Source organism: Amblyomma mixtum, chromosome 3 (assembly GCF_055824585.1).
Source record: "Amblyomma mixtum isolate Tamu chromosome 3, ASM5582458v1, whole genome shotgun sequence".
NCBI lineage: Eukaryota > Metazoa > Arthropoda > Arachnida > Ixodida > Ixodidae > Amblyomma > Amblyomma mixtum.
Genome location: NC_143014.1, coordinates 60,996,617 through 61,019,478, shown reverse-complemented (window position 1 = coordinate 61,019,478; position 22,862 = coordinate 60,996,617). Strand labels below are relative to the sequence as shown.

At 46.5% G+C, this 22,862-nt stretch overlaps 1 protein-coding gene across 2 annotated transcripts; it reads right to left on the bottom strand.

The window, feature by feature from the left end:
- Window positions 1–2,582: 2,582 nt before the first annotated feature.
- LOC149350374 (purine nucleoside phosphorylase-like) lies at window positions 2,583–21,737 on the bottom strand. 2 transcript variants are annotated; one of them, XM_089579391.1, is made up of 6 exons: window positions 21,439–21,737; window positions 9,549–9,718; window positions 6,210–6,313; window positions 4,788–4,963; window positions 4,077–4,270; window positions 2,583–3,597 (listed from the first exon to the last, which is right to left on the bottom strand). In XM_089579391.1, exons 1-6 carry the CDS (start codon window positions 21,483–21,485, stop codon window positions 3,395–3,397), a joined length of 894 nt encoding a protein of 297 aa, XP_089435517.1. In that variant the 5' UTR covers window positions 21,486–21,737; the 3' UTR covers window positions 2,583–3,394. The 2 variants fall into 2 exon arrangements, with proteins under 2 accessions (XP_089435517.1, XP_089435518.1); XM_089579392.1 differs by lacking the exon at window positions 21,439–21,737 and adding an exon at window positions 10,539–10,660.
- Between the last annotated feature and the right edge of the window lie 1,125 nt (window positions 21,738–22,862).

The following is a 22,862-nucleotide window of genomic DNA, read 5'->3' as shown; positions in this document are numbered from 1 at the left end:
GCTCAAGTATACTGGTCTTATTGGTTATTTTCAACTGTGTGTCACTGCTACTTTCCTAAGCACCAGTGAAGAGGTTGACGTTTGGACAACCATGTGGCTTGCCGCGCTCGACTGCCGCATCTTCACTTGGCTGCATTGGACGCTACGACCTCCTCAAAGAACGTAGTTTACGTCAGGCTTTCCTTAGCAGGTCTGCAAGATGGTTCCGCGTCTCCATTCAACCATGTCAGTGCACGTCGAAGAACCCCAGGTGGTCAAAATTTCCGGAGCCCTCCACTACGGCGTCTCTCATAGCCTTAGTCGCTTTGGGACGTTAAAACCCCATAAACCAACCAACGAATAACCATAAGCGCCAAGAAATGTCCACGAAAAGATTTTTGATTCAGTGGCTTTGTCTGTGTTACATGGCAATTGTCATGAGCCCGTGCAAGCGTTGCCTTGAAACAACTGTACAGAAGTGATGCAAAACTATCGAAAAACTGACTATCGATAGTATCGATAGTTGTTTTGAAACTATCGATAGTGTAAAAAAACTTCGATAGTGCTACTATCGATAGACTATTGTCAGTATTATCGATAGTCTACTATCGATAGTAATACTGTCGATTCTACTATCGATAGTAGCACTATCAATAGTAGTATCGATAGTATTACTATCGACAGTACCGCTATCGATAGCAAGACTATCTATGGATCGTAAAACTATTGATAGTAGCAACATTAATATGCATTTGTTTGCCAGCGACATAACCAAAACATTTGCGATACCTGATTGGTTTTACGGTCTCATGGGCTTAACGTCCCAAAGAGACTCAAGCTACAAGGGATGCCGCAGTGGAGGTCTCCGGGTAAATCCCGACCAGCTGTTGTTCATTAACGTGCACTGGGACAGTTCGGAAAAAAATACCTGGAACTGCATCCGACGAAAGAGCAAACAGCACAAGTTGTGCTGGCTTACAGGACACTATCGTGCACTGCAGACGTCGTCTTGCTGACGTAACCGCTGCAGAAATGCTTTTCGCATACATGCTTCGCAACTAGGACATTCTCACGCTAACATTTTATCCAACAACTTTACGTAGGGAATGTCGGCAGAGCTCGGTGACGCGTAGGCCGCGAAAAGGGGCGAGTCCTGTCAGTAACTCATACCATCACCTTCATACCACTGTTGTGACCGTACTTCTGACCACGTGGGCCCGATCAAGCAGCTACCGTGAACGATCAACGAGGCCGACAACCTCGCGACGGCGGTGGGAAGTGGGATGCTTGGAATGCCCCTCCGAGCCTCAGCGGATTAGTGTAGCAGGAATGTCTAGGGCCATTGTCAGCAGTAACCCCAGCGAAATTCCTTGAGCGGAGGTGACCACTATAGCGGCGAAGGCCGGGGACGCGCCGGAGGTATTGTCCGAGCGACCACAGCGGAGGCGACGTGCCGGCGCCGGTCACGCTGGCGGTTAATTGAAGAATTCTGTGTCCCCGACTCGCGTTCTGGGCAATCGGCGGGGAAGCAAGTTCATTCACCTGCTGGAAGACTTCGGGAGATTCCTTTCCCGCAGGGCTGGATGAGTCAGCATCTCCCCCTCTCATCGACCCAGCTGCGAGAGAGTGGAAAAGCCCGCACCTGCCCAGCCGTGGGTGGTAACAGGAACGTCCCCTTCGGTCCATCCGATTGGACAGTGCTCGTCGACCATTATTCCCCAGCCAGGGATCTGGGGAAACCGAACGATATTTAACTCGGCCGTGAGTGTGGCCGAGAGAAGCCTGCTAGCTTCAGTCGACTGCGGTTGACGAAGACGTTCCCCTTCCACTGAGAGCCATTCTCAGTCCCGCTCTATGTAAATAATGTAAATAAGTGTATAAAGCGTTTTTCCTTCACTTCCCCTACTCCCCGTCTCCGGCCCACGTTCCTTCCTCCTTCGGCACAGCGGCGGTGCTCTTGGACCCGATGCCTGGTGGGACACGCTACGAGCTCGGCAAAACATAACACCACACACTCGTGAAACCAAGTTTAGGATGCAGTGGGTACGCGTGGTTGATTTTATGAAATCGATAGTACTATATACTACAATTGGTATCGATACGGTTATCTATAGTACTATCAATAGAACTATCGGCAGTACTATCGATAGTGCTATCGAAAGTAGTAACTATCGATAGTACTATGGATAGTCTTTTTTGCCATCGATAGTTCGGTAGTGACTCAATTATCGATAGTATCGATAGTACTATCGATAGTTTTGCATGACTACTGTACAGATAACAGGCGCTAGATTTCTGCTTGGAGAAAAAATAAATTAAACTTGATGGTTATTAGAGTTGTACGAAGCAAGGAAACACTGTGGACTATGAGGGATGCAGTAGTGGAGGGCTCTGAATTATATTCGGTCACTATGGGCACTTTAGCTTTCGCCGATGTTCCAGTAGACGGGCGCTCAATTCTCATTTCGTTTCTATCGAACGCGGCCACTGCGGCCGGGATCGGGCATGCGAACTCGGCCTCAGCAGCCCAAAGCCACAGCCACTGGTTGAATGTGAACCGCATCGAACTGAAAGAAGTGAAGGGAGGCGGCAACAACAGCATGTGCCATTCAACAGAATATTTTTATCGCATATTACAGCACCGGTACATAACGCCACCTCTAACTTCGCTTGCTGGCCCACTATTCGCGGCCACAATACATAATGCAGGCCCGATAAACCAGTTGTACTATCGTGCCACCGTAAATATTCAAGCAATGCTGCCTGAGAATTTCGTCTCAAAGCGGCTTCAACGGTAAGTATGTTGTAATTAAGTAAGAACGAACTAAAAAGACTAAGAACAAAAAGAACAAGACAATCACGCGCTGTAGAGTGGCTTCGCAACAAAACTTAATGCATGAAGTGTAAGGTATGGACACGTCCTCGTCATATATCTAAAACGCACATGAGTAAACCAGATAGCTGCATTGACGAATACGACAGTGGAGACTGAAACAAGACGTGCACTTATTAAGACATAAAATAGAGCGGCAGGTAGCTGCGTCCTTGTCCTATTTGCGGGAGTTCCTCTCAAAGGCTGGGCGTGCCACATGAGCACGCTGGTTGCGGAGCAGATTCGCGCTCTCTTGTACAGAAGCTCCTACGGAGTCTCTACTGAAAAAAACTAAATATCAGAGTAGCGCCGCTGGTTCAGGAGCTCTCTCGAGAAGATTCATGCAACGCTACTCTGTCGCGTTGCTGCTTATTCGAAGCGCACGCTAAAGCATAGAGAATGAGGTCACGCAGTATGCTTTAGCTTCGCCTCCACACAAGCCTCCGGGCATACCTAACAAATGCCAAGTGCTTACGAGCAGCGCTCGTCCGTAAAGTACTTTCTGTCTCGTGCCTAAGTGACTCCCGGGTGTATCGCGGCCTTTCAGGCGTCCATCCGCTTGATGAGAGCCCTGACGAGTTTCTCGAGGTCCTTCTTGCGCTTCTGACCGGTTTCAAGGACCTCCTCGTGGTTGGCCACCTGCTGCGTGTCGTAGTTGCTGATGCACTCGTTGCTGATGAGAGAGAGCCCGAAAACGCGCAGGCCACAGTGTCTGGCCACGATGACCTCGTGCGCCGTGCTCATGCCTGCAACGATCAAACGGGCAAAGGTTGTTCACCTGCTCCTACTTTTCGGCACCTATTCGCCATCGCGGGGCACACAAGGAAGAGGGAAAGGAAACGAACAAAGTGCACTTGGATAGTTTCGGCTCCGAAGCTGATGCAGTGTTGCCACGCGCAATTTGCCATACCCCTTACATCATTCAATGAAACCCGCACCGTATAGGCGCAGTCAAGAAATTACATGTCGCATGCTGTATGAAACTATGATACGAAACTCAAATGCTGCATGAGATGTTCCTGTAAGTTGCTTGACTGCTATTGTGAAAGTGTGTATTCTTTAACAAAATTTTGGAATGACTCGACTTCATCGGGTCGTTAGTTAGCCGACAGACATTCTACGGACAAGTGCGAGCGCTCTTTCGTTCAGTTAACTGAAGCAAGTCATATGAGTGCCATGGCTAGCAGGAATCATCATAAAGGCTGATGTGAACAGGATCACCTACCACAAGCGTCTGCGCCGAGCACCCGAAGCATATTTATCTCGGCTACAGACTCGAAGTTTGGACCACCCAGCATGCAGTAGACGCCTTCTCTGAGGTAAGGCCACAGCCCAAGTTCTTCGTTGGCGATTTTCTTGGCCAGGTCTCGGAGCTTCCTGTCGTAAGCGTTGCTCATAGCCGGAAACCTCGGGCCCCACCTATAGATAGAGAATAAAAGGCAATTAGACTTATGACACATTCTCTCTTGGCATCAACCTGCATGAAATGTTGGGTTTAGTGGTCGTGAAAGAATGACCTGTGAAAGCATTTTCGCTAAAATATGTACATGACAACCTTACTGCTTTTATAAAACGAATAACCACACTTAAAAATCAGAGTTTAATAGCGCAATTCATAATCTTTAGAATAATGTAATCTGCGTCATTCACTATAAAGGGTAAAAGTATTTTGAAATCGCACACCGATTATTTGCTTCCCTGCGCAAGTCAGCTGCACAAAGCACCATTTTCACGATTTGCGTGTCAGACGACCGTTTTCAAACAGGAATTGTTGGAAGTTGTATTTTTATAGTGCGTGCCTTTTCTCTGCTGTCTTAAGTCCTTGCGCTTCTTGTTTCAAAAAATTCCTGAGAACTTATAAATTCGTTTCAGGCGTCGGGTGTCTCTTGGAAAGCTTCGCGATTTAATTCACGTCGCAGCTCTCCAAAACAGTTACCTTTCATCATTTCGGCCCTTCAGAGGATTGTCGCCACCGAGGCCAGGGAAATTGATGTGGTCCCGGATGATCATGATATCGCCAGCTTTGAAGTTCGGGTTGACACCGCCAGCGGCGTTGGTAACAATAAGGGTCTTCACGCCAAGCAGCTTCATCAACCTCACCGGCATGGCACACTGAAAAAAAAAGGGGGGAGGGGGACAAAACAACGCGATGCCGTTATGTGCGCTGGCAATGCGAGTTTATCACTATCAGCGCATGCAACGTACCACAAAAAATTACCAGCAGAAGGTTTTGGCTGCTCAAGAATGAACAGCCATCAGATTCAATTTCGCGCTGTAAGCTGATGATCAGATTTTCGTTTTTATTTAGAACTCTACATAATGTTAATACTGAGAGCAATGACGGAGCCTTGAAGTCCCAGGATGTTAATTACAGCAAAGATGGCGCTTTTTAGGAAAAAAGCTTCTTGAGTTCAGGTGTTTAACAACTCGTTTCTTCGCTACAGTTTGCTGTGAAGCTATCTTTCACACGATGTTTCGTTGCAGCTTGTTACTGCGTCATTAGAAAAGTTCTCAGAATACTTTTCGAAGTTCTAATAAACTATCACTTTTGGGTTCACGGTATGCGACGGCGACAAGTCTTTCAACTGCGAAAATCAATTAAAAGAAGCCGCATAGTGTTCAGTGTTAGCCGTGCCGCTGCGGTATGGGCATAATTAAAAGCTCCTCGGTTTTAAACCTGCTCCGTAGCTCGCCAGACTCGTAGGACTCCCAGCACAGTGCGCCAAAAGTTACTCTGGTGAACTTTGAGTATGAAATAATCTTAAGGACGAAGAAGGAACAGAAAAATACGAGAGTATTTTTCTGTTCCTTCTTCGTCCTTAAGATATACGAGAGTATAGGCAAGAGCGTGCAAGTCAAGCTTTCGCGGACATCAGTTTCAATTGTGAGGCAACTGCGGAATATTGTAGGATACTGTTATGAACATATTGATGCGAATGGACTAACCTTCTTATGCGTAGCAAAATCTTGCTTTTAAAGTTTCTCCTGGTCTTGCACCGAGTAGTTAAGACGCCCATATAAAACCAGGGGTGAATTTTTAGAATAAATAGCAGAAAATTACAGGCGTTTCGAGGATGGATATGCGGATATATTAATTGTCATGGTGCAATTTTACGACATGCGAAAAATTTGCGCTCACAAACAATTTCGCGCTGAAAAAAATCTGCTTATCCAGAATTTCTGGGTATGCGAAGAAACAAAAACTCCTGCGCTTCAGTTGGGGCTTTTTGTGCCCATGAACATCACCACTCATTTGTTCCACTCTGTGAGGTAACGCTGTGCCGGAACAACACTCATGCGACTGTGGTAGCGCGACAAAGTTTGGTGCGGGTGACAGGAGGATTGCATAAACATGTACCTTCCATAGCGGGTAGCCCTCGTAAGGGTGAAAGCGTCCTTGCATGCATATCACTATCTTTCCCTCGAGTTTTCCGAAAACCAGCTTCCCGCTGTGGCCAGGAACTGCAAGCAAAAAGGAGACACGACACATTGAGGCTTTTCACAGCATGCGTCCTCGCAAAATCGTGCGCGCACAACACTGTCACCATAGTGAGCGCATTCTCAGCTACCTCTTGGCGTTGGGATAAGGACGTTTGCTTAACCTGTTGTACCATTCTTTCTTGAAATGAAATAGACGGGTATTTCATTTACCCGTTTGATAATGCAATTGCTAAGTAAAAGCCAGGTACCTGCTTTCTTTTTCTTTTTAGAAATTACTGTTAACAATGAACGATTCCATGACGTGGCTCAAGATGCCGACTTAAATCGCAAGCGTTTGTGTGATTTTACACTCAGCGGTCTGCAGCTGAAAAGAAGAAGCCGTTCCGATTCGATACGGCATGCGCGCACACTACTCCTACCAATGCCTTGGGTCAGCGACTTGGGTATCCTTCCGCATACGTTTAAGATTTGCTTCGATGAAAACGTTAATTAAACGTATGTGGAAGGATGTGTGACTTGTAGATTCGGTGAATAAATTGAGTCACCTAGTGGCGAACACGAAGTGGCATGTTTGTGATTCTTGTTTAAACTTCTTTTATGTCTATGCCTGATGAAGAGAGAAAAAGCTCATATTTAAGCGTCGCATTAAGCGAATATAAATTTGGAATATTGCGTTAAGCTCTGCCTCCTCCCCCCCCCCCCCCCACTCTCTCTCGCACACAGACAAAAAAAACAATACGCATATATATCCTTCAAGAATTATTTAGACTCCTAGCGGCGCCATCTATTCCGCTTTGTGCGAATGGGACCACCCCCTGAAATAATTGTTCATAATCCCGCTTCTATCATGCGCTTGGTGGTGACGACCATGTTATCAGAATTCCCCCAGTGTTGGCCTCTCAGCTGGACGATCGGCCAGAAGATCGTCTTTTAAAGGCTGCCTGCAATGAATAAACGAAGATCCTCAACAACTGACAACCACATATGACGGCGTAGAGTTCCCATACACATCATTCTTGTGTTCGTAAATGCTTGCCGGCATTGTATCCTCTTTCGTCAACAATTCGATCACGGCACGATGCTTGATGCTATTCCTCTTCAGCAGTCGCCACCGAGCGGCTTTCAACGTGGCGCGATGCAACACGGATCCCCCGTTTGAATGCCATCGGTCTATTGCTGAGTGTTTAGGCTCACACCTTAATCAGCGCCCTTCGAATCTCACTGGTCAGTGAAGAAGCTTTGCAAATAACTTTGACAGCATTTATGAAGGAAGCCAACAGTTAGCGAAACCAAGGAGCAAAGAGAAATGTTTTATCTTTTTCTTTCTTTAATTTGTTGTGTTTACCAATGGGAAATGAAAAGAGTAATTATTTTACCACTAAAATATCACCGATTATAAAGTAGAAGAAAAAAAAACGTATTCAGTGTGTTTATGTCATGAGCCCAATTCGGCAACGTTAAAATAGAACTATTAAACACATACTTTCATGAACGACAAAGTACTGTAAGCTACCTTCATTACGGAGATTTCGAAAATCAGCATCACAGTGTAACTTTGAGGTCAGGTTTTCACCATTCTAAAAATTTAGTTAAAGCAGGCCGAGTGGACACACACCTTAGCAGTAATGCTGCAGAGGCACCACCAAAGCTAATCCGGCATTATTCAGCGTCGTGAGTAGCTTGCCTTCTCTACTGCGCTGCCATTTAATGTGAAGCTCATCCTGTAAGTGGAAAAGGGCAGATTGATAGGCTGTGCCGCAGCTAGTCATTTTCAGCCGATGTCCTCACAGCAGCAGCGCAACAAATGCGCTCAACACAGCCAGGCACAGGCGAATCGGCAATACTTGGCCAACACTAGAATAGCATTTCCTCGTAACTTTAATTTCTGCCTTAGGCACAGTTTTACGTCACGTGAATGCAGTACTTCTGCAGCGCAGAATCGTTTCCTTCTACGAGAACAAGGCACGCTATGTTTCCTGGGTGTCGCGGCCCGGAGCATGAAGGAGATTACAGCCGACCTGCTATCGCACTTTGATTAAACCTTGCATACCAGGGTTTGCGGCCTCCCTGTCCACTTCAGGGCGAACGCTTTCATCCGACGCGGAGATCAGCGGCTCCAGCGCGAATGACGTGACCTCGAGCCGGTCTTATCTCTAGACGGCGCCCATCGCCCGGTCCTTATCTGCCAGCGCAACGAAAGGAGACAGCCGAGGGATGGAGAACGAGGGGCCCTCGAAAACCGCAGACGGAGTCAAGGTTGGAAAAACACCTACGTGCTTTTCAACCGGCTCTCCCCTGCTACCACGTGGAACCGGTAAAGGCCCAACAGAAGTGTAGTCGTCAGAGAACAGAACCAGTCGGATCAGCAGAAGAAATCTGTGAACCTTGGAGCTCAACAGTCAACGACGGAGAGGCACGTTTTATGTTCAGTTAATGCGCTATACCTCGAGGATGCCATTTTTCTCTTTGCGAACTTTCAATCAAAACTAGCCTTCGTGCGTAGACTGCTCGGCACCTTATGCTACCTAATCATCACTGATCTTGCAGCGCAGTAAAATGGGGTGACTTTCGTATGTGCGAAAAGTACATTAAGGACATTGGTACAGTGCTCTCTCATGCGAGTGTTATGCACAACTCTGTTTACGCAGCTCTTCTAGTAGCCTACAGCAAGCAGATTAGGTGCATGCTGCGTCAGCTGCGACATAAAAAACAATCGCATTCTATTTAGTGTCACTCGAATCTCAAGATTATTAGCATTAAGGAAGCGCATACATACTGTTTACAGCGCTCTCAGTGTGCACTGGGCTATTATAGTTTAGACGAATCAAGTAAACAAAGCCGCAGTAAAAAGGCGTGTTCATGTTGAATGTGACCAGGACTGTACGTATCAGTAGTTAAGTGCACAATGGCGCCAATTATTTTTGAACAAACGAAAGAACACACAGACAGGAAGGATAGTACACCACTTGTGGAATATAGTCGCCGGAAATCACACGCATAGAGCTGGAGTTTCCCTTCGCATGTATTCGGTTTCCACTATCGTTTCGCTAGCCCGTATTTACATGTCAGTAATGGCGCATAACTCTGGTCGCAAGATACTTTGTTTCGCATCACCTAAGTTATGCTACTGACACTTCAAGCAGTTTGCATTCATTTTTATTTCCGTCCTGCTTTGCATGCTTAATTGCTAGAGAAGAGTAAACGTCGGTATTACTGACAAGGCTTGATCCCTGTAGATGCACCAAAAGATGCTGACCTGTGCTGACAGGGAAGTCAGGGATTTCCTTGTACTGAAACTGCTTGCTGCCTTCAATAAGATCCGCCAGGGAGCCCAAGCCTGAACCGCAAATGATTCCAACGGTCGGTCGGTGCTCGGTCTTGCTCAAGAGAAAGTTTGCAATACTTTCGATGTGCTCATAGGAGTACCTGCGCAAAAGAAAGCAAGTAAAATTTTGGGACGACTTTCTGGCGCATTTAAATTCTTCACTCCAAAATAATGGGCAAGCAGACACATATTCGAAAAAAAAAAAGCAAAGAGCACGAGTCAATTCAGCTGAGAGTGCGTGAAGGGTTTGCCCCTTATGCACACTCGAGTATTTAAGAGCAGAAAATTTTTCAAAATGGCTAAGCTGAGCTCGAATTTCTACATATCATGCTTGTTTACTTGCTATGTGTTCCGAAAAGCAATAAAACCACATTGCAACTTAAACGAGCAGAAATGTCCCCAGTCCAGAAGCGGCGTGATTAAAATTTACAATATATGCCCATGTAGTAAAGGATCCAAGAACTTATTCCAGTCAACGAAAACAGTGAGGTATAATCTGACCCCGCAAACACGATGCCTGAGTACGCTATGCTGTCTTGTTTTATATAGATAGCATAGAGTTCGAACTGACGAGAAGAATTGTGGCTAACTGCTACCTATTCTGCTCCCACAGGAAAATAGTGGGCACATCGCATGGCCACAAGTACTGATCGCAGGATATTGGAAGTTCTATAGGAGCTTTTTTTTTCGCAACGAGGTTTCACTGATAGAGGACGACATAATATCGTGTCCGGAAATCGGACTATCTGCTAGCTTGAGAAAAACGGCCCACGTTTCGCTCAATTCAGAGTGAGCAGACGAACCAGACGAATTCATCTTTCCAGATTACTGACGAACCCCAGGTGCAACTCGGTTAAAGGGACTTTGAAAAGATGATATATCAGAACGGACAGTAACGGAGGTGCGAAACACATTTCTTACTGTTCGTCCTTGGAGCTCATGGCGAAGTTGTGTCCTCTGAGACAGCGAAACGTCGACTAGCACGACTGCGCAACTCGCGGAGTGAGCTCGAGAAGATAGTACCCGCTTTATATACCTCGCTGTCTAGGGCTGATAGTGGGCCGCTTTTTAACAACTTAACAGCCATCATATCCTCTTACGTCTACAATAAATGTGAGGCTCGTAGGCAAAGAGGCCGTAATCCGTAGAAGGAACGTTTCTGACCCAAAACGCCTCTGTACGGCTTTGCTACAGTACTAACGGTTATTTAAGTGCCTCTTCAACACGTGGACCCTAGTACGGGTAACTGAATGCTTTGCAGAGCTTTTAAACGCGGGCGGGAAATGACGTTTAAACACCTACGCAGATAACGATAACACAAAAAGGGCACTTTCGCGGACTTGGTTGGTTAATTTTGTGTTTCCTCCCGCCATGGTTGCTCAGATGACATAAGCGTACGTTTTGCCGCCAAGTACGAGGTTGCGGGCGTAATTTTGGCCACGGCGGCCACATTTCGATTAAGACGAAATGATACAACGCCCCTGTACTGATATTTCGAAGCCCGTTGTGAACCACAAGGCTGTCGAAATATATCCAGAGCTCTTCCAGTATGACGTGCCTCACAGAAGCTCAGTCGGCTTGGGCGAGTCCACATCCGTCAACTATGATTAATCTTGTGTTGCCCCTCTCCATGCATCGGACAGACCTGAATACTCATCTTCATTTCCTTACTACGAGAATGTCCATCGAAAAAGCGAAAAACAGTGATTTCCTTTCGGGCTTTCTTTGATATAATTAAGCGTGGTACTTTGTCGACCTTCCAGCAGGCATTGATCACAGGTGCACGCAGCGTCGAAAACTTAGTTTGTGAAAAAAATATGGGGGCACCTAAGCAATTCTTATGTGTAAATGAGAGAGCAGGCGTAACTGGCTCTCAGGGTCAGTGGATACCTCAATCGTGCTGTGAGTAGGCGGTACCGTCCGCCTACAAATTGTGGCAGTTATGCGCCTTTCTTTTTCTCAAAACCAGCGGAAGGTATAGTCTCTGTTGATTTTAAGGAAAAGCGCATAACTGACTCCCTGGTTCAGTGGACACCTCAATCGCATTTTGAGGTACGTGACAATGGGTACGTTGGCGGCTTATTGCTGCAGGAGGGGGTGATAACGCCATTTGCGTGCCGCGCTTCGGCCACGGGTTTCTGATGGCGGTGGGGTTTTCGCACAATTAGCCAAGTAATGCTCTCATATTAAAAACGCGCCCTCGCTGCCAAGCCATGCAGCTAGAAATAAAGAATTTCAGCATGCTAGTTCGGCGCGAAAACACAAAATTAAGAGCTCGTAATTTTGCGCATCCGCCGCGATGGCTCGGTGGCTTTGGCGTTCGGCTGCTGATCCCAGGGTCGTGGGTTCGATTCCGGTCACGGCAGCCGTATTTCGATGGAGGCGAAATAAAAAAAAAAAAACCTGTGTTCTGTGATGTGTGGTCTGAACTAATTCGGAGCCCTAATTTACGGCGTATCTCATAGACCATGTTTCGCTTCGGGACGTCACACTCTCGTGCCTCGTGTGGTGCGTAAGCTTTGGACGCCGGGTGTGCAACTACGTGTACCGTTATAGATGGCTCACGTGACGAAAGTGAAGCGAAATTGCTAATGGGAAAAAAAAGGACAGCTTTTTGTAAGCAGCCAAGAAGCGGTTCAGAAGCGAGTCGCTTTTTTAGGGACAATCTAAATCGTCAAACGCTGACGGCGGGTATAGACGCGCTACGCGCTTGCCCGTCCGAGAGAGTAGCCTGGGAGAAAAAGCGCCCCGATATGGGGACCGTTTTATCGTTTCAGAAACGTTAACGACAAGACGCGGGACCCTCGAGACTTGACGGGCACAATCTCCAGGGGAGGCCAGTAAAGCCCCTCCAGATCTGTGTCCATCTCGAGGGGCGAGAACAACAGACATTGCGAGCCTAGCGTTTTTATCAGTGGCCCATTCAGCTAATAGAGCGGCACGTGCCATTCCTGCAAATAAGTGCCCTGCACGCTGTGGCACTGCTTCCGCAAGGGCACCTAACACTGTTGTATAAATGTCACCAAGAAGATAAGAAGTTAGTTTGTACAACAATCGACTCATGCAAACGGCACTTGAAACAGCTTTCTTACCGCTTACTCGCGTGTCGTTACGTTACAGCGAGCTACACGTCCTCTGCAGTCTTTATACGGTGTTCGAAAGCAACGAACGGTGCAACATAGCACACTGGTTTAACAAACGCCCACGCAGTTTGCACGCCCGCGCACCGCGTACTCTCAACAACCTTTCGCGGTGCAGCACCCCACATATATTTTTATTTTTTATTTTAATATCCTGTATTTGTACATAGTGTATACTGCCGCCCTGCCCCTATCCTTTCTTCTATCGCTCCCTCCTTTCTTTCATTCTCCCAGTCCTCTCCCCAGTCATTTTATTCCCGCTAGCCGCAGCTCAGGTGCTTCAGGCTTCGATGGCAGATGCCGTGGCTAGCAACATCTGTTCCTTCAATTTTTTATTTTTTATTACCAATAAATGGCGACTAACAACAACGACGCCTCCGAACACACACAACAGGAGTTTATGCCCATGATGACGATTCAACGAGCTAGTACCGTCTTATTCCTCTTATGCCAGCGGCCATACGAGTTATGTTGCAACCATTTTCATTGCATGTGCGAATATTGCCCTTACAAAGTGCTTAAACTGACCATCGCAGCTCCTGGATAAAAGAGAAACAGTTTTCCAATGCTGGTAGCCACAGCTCTGGCTGTTATCATTTCCCTTTGGCAGACGCGGAACTTGCCGCGGCGCCGGGAGTGTGTGGCTGTGTCTTCTATGGAACCGTGCCCGCCCGAGCGACACATGACTCCGTTCCTTGTTGTGACGGCGACCTAACGCTTTCTTTTTGCCCGCCTGCTACGGCCACTTGAGACTGTTTTTTGCCCCGGCCTGCTAAAGCGACAAACACTAACAACGTCTGCATACAAAAATGCTGCACTTTGTCCTGCGTAGGCTTCAAGCTGTTCTTCTGAACTCTGAGCGGCGTGAGAATTCCATGCCGGTACGGCTCGTCAGTGTTTTATGAACTGCTTCCGGCAATGAAAAAAATAGATAAAAAAAGTTACATGTTTCCGCGCCTGTTACGGCTAGTCGCTGCTGCTGGAGTATTCGTTCGCTGCAAAGACAGAAATAGATTTTCTTTTCACACAATGATTCACGCGTGGCTGAACATGTACAATCCTGGTCAAAAATCCTAAGGAGACAGCGTTCACCTGCAGCGAAACGCATGTCTCTGGAATGCTCCTTGTAGCGTATAATTCAAAACACAAGTCAAGCAGGAAGCTTCTCTACATCCAGAAGAAACCTTCTGCTAGAATTCAAGGTCATTCGGTCTTTAACAGTGCCGCAGTGGCTCTATTATGGCGCTGAATCAAAAAGCCTTTGACCTTAAGACTTTTGACCAAGACTGTGCATGCTTACATTCTGTGCCACTGGTTTTCCAAAGCTCAAACAATGGTAGTTGTCATGCGAAACCCCAAACGAATATGTACTGTCGTGGCCCAGGTTCGTACACGGGTTCGGAACAAGAAATACGTGGCCAGAAACAGAGCCGCGAGAGCCGGAGGGTGCTCAGAAGGCTGTACAGTTTATTTTTTCACATTCGCGTGCATCATTGAAGTTCCGCGCGAGAGCCTGAACACGTAAGAAAAGACGAGGAGTAAGCACTGAGTTGTGCGCCATTGGAACACACGCAGTCAGGCTGCTTAAAGGGGCTCTGAAACGCCTTCTGAGGTGACTACATAAATTCGCTCAGTCACTACATTCCCTCATAATGAATACCTGAGCCAAATAATGCACTTCTATGCGCAGCAGACAACCCACAATCGCGCGCGAAAATTGGAGAGTCCTTTCCTGCGGCTTCTGCATGCTTGCGCCCTCCACATTCGCAAGCTCCTGCGTAATTCTGTTCAGAGACGGCGCTCGGTTGGATTATTTCAGGCGTCACGTAGCTCGGGCAGTCAGCAGCGTGGCTCCGGCGGGTCAGGGTGTTCCGCGCGTCGGCGGTGGGGACGGAGGAGAAGCGCCGAACTTTGAGCGTGAAAAACGTAACGAGAAGAGAGGTAAAGGCGCGAAGACCTTGACATTCAAATTTTGACTACAGGTAACTCAGCTTCTACAAAACGCAATAAAAAAAATCCTTGTTGGTGGAGGATATTTGTGAAGCGGTGTCCTTTAAGATCCAAGGAATACGGCATCTTTACTGAGAGCCCCTTTCAGAGCCCCTTTAAATAGAGTCCGGTATCTAAAGGCCCCTAGCTGGGGAAATGCAGTTCATTAAGGGCTGTCTAATCAGCGGGACATTCGTGGAATTTTGCGGAGCTGCCCACAGCAAAGGGAGTCACCTGTGCCTTCTCGCAGCTTTTCAGGTGACGATGGCGATTATGCCATCGTGACGCAGCACTTCTGGCAGCGATGGTGATTCTCTACCAGCTCAAGCACACTCCGCTGAAGCCAGGCTTGGGTTTCACTAGGGTGACTTCGCACCACTTCTAGGAAGATTGCTACCTCCTCATCCTCTTCTGTTCGCAGCTACCAGTGGGAAAATACGGCTTTGCTTCCCATGCCGTCGCCGTTCTCAGTACAGGGAGGATGGGCCCCTTGTCTTCTTCGGCGCCGTCCGGAAGGCGCAGCACTGAGCCACTGTGGGAGCCCTGCCGAAAGTGGCTTGCCAGCGAGGTTGGGCTGGATTCATGTCTTCCCGCAACAAGGGAAATGCATCCTTCCTGCTGCCGCCGTCGCCGCCATGGCTACGCCGGGAATCAACACTACTCCGACGCCTTTCTTGACTCATCGTCAGCCCACGGGAGAGTCCACGTGCAAATCCGTTCAAGGATGTCGGTGCCCGATCATAACAGTGCATAAAATGTTATGGCACTATGCGGTTCTGATATATTTCATCAGGATTTTAATTTTTTTTTTTTTGCAGAGGAAATATACTGTGCGTACTATGATTCTAGCACCTTTTGACTGTTAACAGTTTCTCTCATTCACTGTCAGTCGATTTCATTGCACTTTTATTATTATTTTCGTATTATTTTCAATGTTCTTGACTCTTTCACTGCTCTGAGTGCACCACTGCAAAAGGCCTATGGCTGTTAGTGGGGACATTGCAACAAATAAATCAATAAATATGGACGCTTCTACGCTTCTGGCGCTCTTTGAGCGCTAAATTCAGGATAAAAAATATGTGATTCAAAAATTTTTACCCTAAGAAAAGCCTTCATTTTAGAGTGCCATCTTTGATGACGCGCATTTCTCCGGTCGTGACTCTACCTGATGGGGAATGTGGTACATTCGTTGTACACACACGCAGTCCCTTCGCTTTCCTTGTTACAGGAACAACAATTTCGATTGTCGTGAATTATTTTATTGTTTGACCGCGCGTGTTGCGAGGTGACCAGCCCAGTATAAAGCCACGAAAGTGCAGAGAGACTAGAAGCCCGAAACACGGTCTGTAGCGCAACATTTTGTTCCGAGCGCGCGAGGGTCTCTTCTGCCGCAAACGAAATCGTATTACGGAATAAGTTCGCGTGCGTCAGTGAAAGGTGAGCAGCCGCCTCTAACTGCGGCTTTAGATGACTTGGCAAACGGAAACAGCCTTCAGTTCACAAGCCGAAAACATGTTCCGTAATGCGCCGTTGTCGCTAGTTCCAAGGTAATATCACATACTCCGCTTTTTAATGTTCCATTTAATAGAAAAACGAGTTACGATAAGAAACGATCGCCGAGGCTTTGAAGGTAAAGAGAAATATTGCGAGGGTGGATCAGGCACTGATAACGACGTCACTGAGCAAAAGGTCGCATAAAGAGGGAGAGAGGAATCGTGGGATGAGAAAGCGCGCCATTCCTCACTCTGACCTTGAACTGTAGGACTGGTTCTGCCGCTTTCCTTCTCGTGTGTGGTAAGGTTTCTAGTGCGTTTGTTCGTGAGTAGTTCTTTCTCCAGAATATATTTTTCTCTTTAAAGTGATGTCCACGCCCGGAATGTCGCTCCGTTTATTAGTGTCGTCTTTTGACCGCATTCTTTTTCCCTCTTTGTACTAGCGCCATAGAACCTGTAGTACGCAGAAAAGAAGGCTCCGCACAGACGACGCCATCAGGCTGCGAATAACTACGTTAATGTAAAAGACAATCTGCAAAAAACAAAATGCGATCAAGCATGAAAGCATGTAATCTTGGAACAGCCATACGGGCAGGCAGATTCGAAGCATTCTGATTTAAGGGCGTCCATATATATATATATATATATATATATATATATATATATATATATATATATATATATATATATATATATATATATATATATATATATATATATATACGCTTCGTTAAAGGAAACGTATTTATTCGACTCGGCGTTTCGATCGGAAGACCGATCTTCTTCAGGAGTGATTTTACTTTGTTAATGCATATATATATATATAATGTTGCGAAAGCATGAAGTACTTGACTGCTTACAAGAATATATAGCGAAGTATACGCTTCGTTAAAGGAAACATATTTATTCGACTCGACGTTTCGATCAGAAGACCGATCTTCTTCAAGAGTGATTATACATTGTTAATGCATCCCCTTTTATAGGGGTGGGTACAAAACAGGTAAGTGGGAAACACAAAGCACATAGCAGAAAAATACACATAAAAATTATTAGAGGCAGTGCGACTCACACGTAAAAAAGAAAAAAAAAAGTGCGAGGAACAGAAAGAAAATACAACGTCCAGATGCGGCCGCTGCTTTGTTAAGCACGCTTAGTGACAGGCGTGTCCAGCTCGGAGGTGCTCGACAGGTGCGTGGCCGTGCAGCAACTTTCGTAGAAAAATGTGGGAACTTTTTCTTCTCCTGGCCACGAAGGCAGAAAAAAAAAAATCTGACTCTTGAGCAGGGAAGAAACCGCCGAAGAAAAAAAAAGTGGAATAGGAAAAGAAAACCTTTGAAGCCGTGCTTTTTTTTCGCACCCAGCAATGATGCACCCACGCTCGGTTGAGCGGAAGTATCGGAAGGAATGTAAAAAATGTAAGCTTACATAGTAAAACTAAAGAAAAAAATGAATAAAATAAAAAAAGAAATGTGGCGTTCGCGGGACCACAAGGTGAGCAGACCGGGGGGGGGGGGGGGGGGGGGGGGGGGGGGCAGAAAGTAAGGCACAAATGTGGCATTTTTAAATTTAACACAGTGCAAAATGGCATTAATGAAAGTTACGGCACCCTCACCTCTCTTCCGAGGTCAGAGGCCTACGAAATTAAACAAAGCAACACTGACCCTGTCGTCTGAGGTCATAAACCTTTCTGCATGCCACATTTGTGCCTTACCTTCTCCCCCCCCGGGTCTGCTCACCTTGTGGTCCCGCGAACGCCACATTTCTTTTTTTTATTTTCGGGTCTGCTCACCTTGTGGTCCCGCGAACGCCACATTTTTTTTTATTTTATTATTTTTTCTTTAATTTTACTATGTAAGCTTACATTTTTTACATTCCTTCCGATACTTCCGCTCAACCGAGCGTGGGTGCATTATTGCTGGGTGCGAAAAAAAAGCACGGCTTCAAAGGTTTTCTTTTCCTATTCCACTTTTTTTTTTCTTGGAGGTTTCTTCCCTGCTCAAGAGTCAGATTTTTTTTTTCTGCCTTTCGTGGCCAGGAGAAGAAAAAGTTCCCACATTTTTCTACGAAAGTTGCTGCACGGCCACGCACCTGTCGAGCACCTCCGAGCTGGACACGCCTGTCAATAGGCGTGCTTAAAATTTTGCGATATTCAAGGATTCAAATCTATATAGGCTGTAGGTAAATCATGCCAAGTGTTTTTGCACTAGCATTTGAAATAGTGTCGTAATCGACGATTAAATGTTGCGCTTCTGCTCAATGCACTGGAGGTGTGCAAGAAAGTTCAGCGTGACGTCACGGAAGGTATGATTTCCAATTACCGCTGTCGTCAGCCACACCCTGCCCTAACTCGTTAGACGCTGCCAAACAACTCTCGGCAGGGTTTGCCTTCGGTGGCATTGCTTTTTTCCTTCAAAGCAGGCGTTTGCGCGTTGGAAATGTATATGGATACCTTCGATGACGTCATCATGCCCCCCCACTTGGCGTTGTGCGCGGCAGAGAAGCTTGAAGAGCGTCCGGATTTTAATCAGCGACTACTTCACTATTTAAAGCGCTAGCCCAAAAAGACTTCGCATGCTTTACCTGTAAGTTTCACACATTCGACCCTCTTAAGCTCGTTGATTTCTAAAACCTATGCAGTTTCCCTTTAACAAAGCAGCGGCCGCATCTGGACGTTGTATTTTCTTTCTGTTCCTCGCATTTTTTTTCTTTTTTTTTACGTGTGAGTCGCACTGCCTCTAATAATTTTTTATGTGTATTTTTCTGCTATGTGCTTTGTGTTTCCCACTTACCTGTTCTGTACCCACCCCTATAAAAGGGGATGCATTAACAATGTAAAATCACTCCTAAAGAAGATCGGTCTTCCGATCGAAACGTCGAGTCGAATAAATATGTTTCCTTTAACGAAGCGTATACTTCGCTATATATATATATATATATATATATATATATATATATATATATATATCCCAAAGGCTGAGGTCAGCTCACTAATAGCGCTGATCTGGGACAGAAAAGAGGGAAAACGTGGTACGGAATTAGAGCCCCAAATATTTTAAATTCAAATTTAAAACAGAATTGTGCACAGATCAGAGCAGGTAGTGCTATTTCAAAGCTTGTCATAAGTACCCTTCTGCCAACTGTCTGCGTTTTAATACATGACGTTAAAACAAGGGCACTTGTCACGTGCTGCATTTGTTTTAACACTTACAACACCCGCAGATGTAACGTGAGTTCATAACATGCTTTAGGGCGCGTTTCTTGAAGCGCACGAATTTCACTACGGTGTTCCATTTGCTCAGTTTTGCTAAATTTAAACGTTTAAAATGTTCAGCTGCGAAAGCCTGTGCGTCTTGATTCGCTGCGTGCCCGCCGTCGGCGCATTGGGCTTCGTAGCCCAGTGTTATGTTGTCGTGGGCAGCGCCTCCTTTTGCACACCCAGAGTACGAAGCGAGCCACAAGGATTTGCTTTCATTTTGGAGTTTGCGTACTTCCTACAAGGCGGCAAACCATGCAAGTGCGCTTATATGGCCCGCTAACAGCCCTCTATTCTCCTCATTATATCGCACGATCAGCAGCACGTGCCGTGAAAATAAGTCCGCAACTAATCGGAAGACCGTTTGTGCCGGTACTGCGTTTAGTATGCTCGCCAGGGCGAAGTTGCGAGTAAACTGGCCTTTGGCAATCTGGCCAACATCATACCAATTACCTCGCTTCACGAAGCAAGGACTGTGCGGGCAACCGGTTTGTTCCGTCGCCATATGCATGCCAGACTAATCTGTTTTGATTCAAATGCCTGAGTCGGACGCCGTCAGCAGTACACTTGTCCAACGTGTTTCCTTTTATTTATTAACTGAGAAAAGTCGCGCAGCTGAAAGGGCGAGGTAGTGTGCCTCCCACAAAACCAGCCCTTTTTTTTCTTTGTCAAGACTGTGGATGAAAACGGCTCTAAAACATCATTAGAAGCCCTCTCCGAAAGCTTTTTCCCTTTTGTTCCGACATTCGACAAGAAACTTCCTGATTTCCTTTGCGATGACAAACAGGCAAAGCAATTATCATATCCGTTCACTTTGGAGCCCAAAATAAACCAGCAGCTCAAAAATCCACGCGACTGAAGGCTTTTGGTGCATCGCTCCTTTTCTTACCAATATTGCGTTTTTTTTTTTTTAGATTTAAAGACTCTCATCTCAAAGGAACTGATGGCTATTTAAGTTTTTTCTGGTAGGCTTTAGTAATTACTTTATAAATGAAGAAAGCAACGTACAAGACATTTTATCCCATGGACAAGGCAGTGCAAGGCGCAATAGGCGGTAACACTGCAATAGCAGATATTTTGTGCGACGTGTTTTTTTTTTTGCATTCTTATGTCCCGCAATCCACCATATTGAACCTGAACCCGGAAAACATGCTCGCTTTACGCATCAAATAGAGGACCCAAATAGACAACTGATGCTTTCAGGATGCATGTGGGCCTAGCAAGAGCACGTGCAAGGATTGCCACATAAACTCGTGTTGCGATTACAGAAGAAACCAAGTGGGGATTGAAGCGCGGTCATGATGAGCATGTGGAAGCCTGTGCATATTACACGAAGTGGCGGTCTTCAATGCACAAATCAACCGGGTTGACTGCGCGCAGTCTGGCGCCTTCCAATGCCCTTATGTTTAAACTATCTGAAATGAATCCGTGGAGCTTGTTTGCCCGGTTTAACCTCTTGAATGAAAGCGATGAAACGTGATATGCACTTTCGATCGCTACGAAAGATTCGGAATAATCGAAAACGCATTTCACTGTTATCTCGAGAAAAAGAAAAAAATATGAGCGATGAAATGTCGCATCATTAGTGGCTTAAATGCGCTGAGGTTTGAGGTAACTGCAAAACAAACGTTGCTTCTCATTTCAACCCGCATCCAGCGAAGGCAAAGCGCTGTTTCTCCACGCACTTGCACAAAGAGGAAGAGTATGCCGACGCGCAGAGAATGTCAACAATCAGACTTGTTCCGCTACGCTACGCGCCGATGGGTGCGAGGAGGCGCATGTCGGCGCATCACTCCGCAGTGGCAGCTGCTTATGTCACATTAAAACTCCGCAAACGGCCCAGGACGGTGGATGAAAGCATGACGGCGACACGCAAGCAGGTGGTAAATAAAAAAAAAGTGCGAAGCAGCGGGAAGCAAGAGCAAGGTGATGGAGGCCGGTCTCACCCCTCGATACTATTCTCCGATGACTGTCCGGGCACCTTGTTGGCCATTTCGGAAGCAGCGTGGTCGAGACGTGGCAGAGGAGCGTGCAGGCAGCGGCCGCTTTCAGTTCGGACGCGGTGCTCCCCGAAGCGATCACTGGGGAGAGCGGCGGAGGGGAAGGCCACCTCCTCCTCCTCGGCCAATCGCCACGACCAGCAGCACAGACTGTTGCCTCACAGTGCAACCTCTGCGGCGAAGGCGGCGGCAGCCTTGGCGCGCTCTCTCCGCCGTGGGTAATGGTCCCGATGACAATGGACTGCCGCGCTGGCCAGGCAGGACGCGCCGCGCGTGATAAAGAAAGTGTGCGTAGTTAACTGAGCCGCACCTTTCCCCTTTCCTTCCTTCTTTCCAGATAATTCCCACCCTTTCCGTCTGCGTGTCAGCGCCGACGTCAAAACGAAAGGCACGCGGCGCCGCCGCCGATTTCCCGTTGGCATTTCCCGCTTGGCCGCGACGCTGCGCACGAGGTAGTCTGGCGAAAAGGAAGGCGTGTCGGGTTGCAGACACAACTGTCGGGGGAAAAAACAAAAACATTAGTCTATCTGCGCAGTGCGCGAGACCCCATGTCAGGATCATGCTTCGTGTGAGGCGCTGTGAAGGGTTCTCTGAGTGGAGCAGTTAAAATGGTGATAAAATTATTATTTTAATCTCTCTGAAAGCATATCTTTACAGCGTTATTTTTTTTTCTCTAAACTGTTTTGTGTAGGACATATTCCAGGTGTTTTAAGGGAAGCCGGTCGCTAATTTTTAAAATTAGGCTTTTTCAGTTACGAATTCTGCGGCAGTATAATACCAGTGTCGGCGGACATCAGAAAACTGGTGAATAAAGTAAACTAGTTAGCCGGTTAACTAATTTCTGATAATTTTTAACCATTACAGTTAGACACCTGGTTCAATCAGAGATGTGTAGCCGTCGTTAGTAATAGCCATATCAGTTTTTAGATTTTGGAAAACGTGATTACCCTCGGCGCTGTGACTCGACAAAATTTGGCTATTTCGACTAGTTACGCGCACTGGAGGGGTTGCTTTGCCTGCATGCTTTTCGAAAGCGCATGTATTTTGGCACGATGTATTTGTTGGGCCACAGCGTTTAAGGTAATCGCGTTTTTGAAATTCCAAAATCTGATGTGGCTATTACTACCGACCGGCTACAGAAATCTGATAGCAACCAGGTGTCTAACTGTAATAGTTAAAAGTTAATTATCAGAAATTATTTAACCGGCTAACTAGTTAACTTTATCCGCCTGTTTTCTCATGCCCGCCGACACCGCAATTATTCTAGAGCAGAAGCCTTCGTCATATCTCAAAAAGCCTATTTTTAAAAATTAGTAGCAGTAGTAGTGGTTTTAATGAATAAAATAAAAGAAAGGAAAAGATTTTTGCTA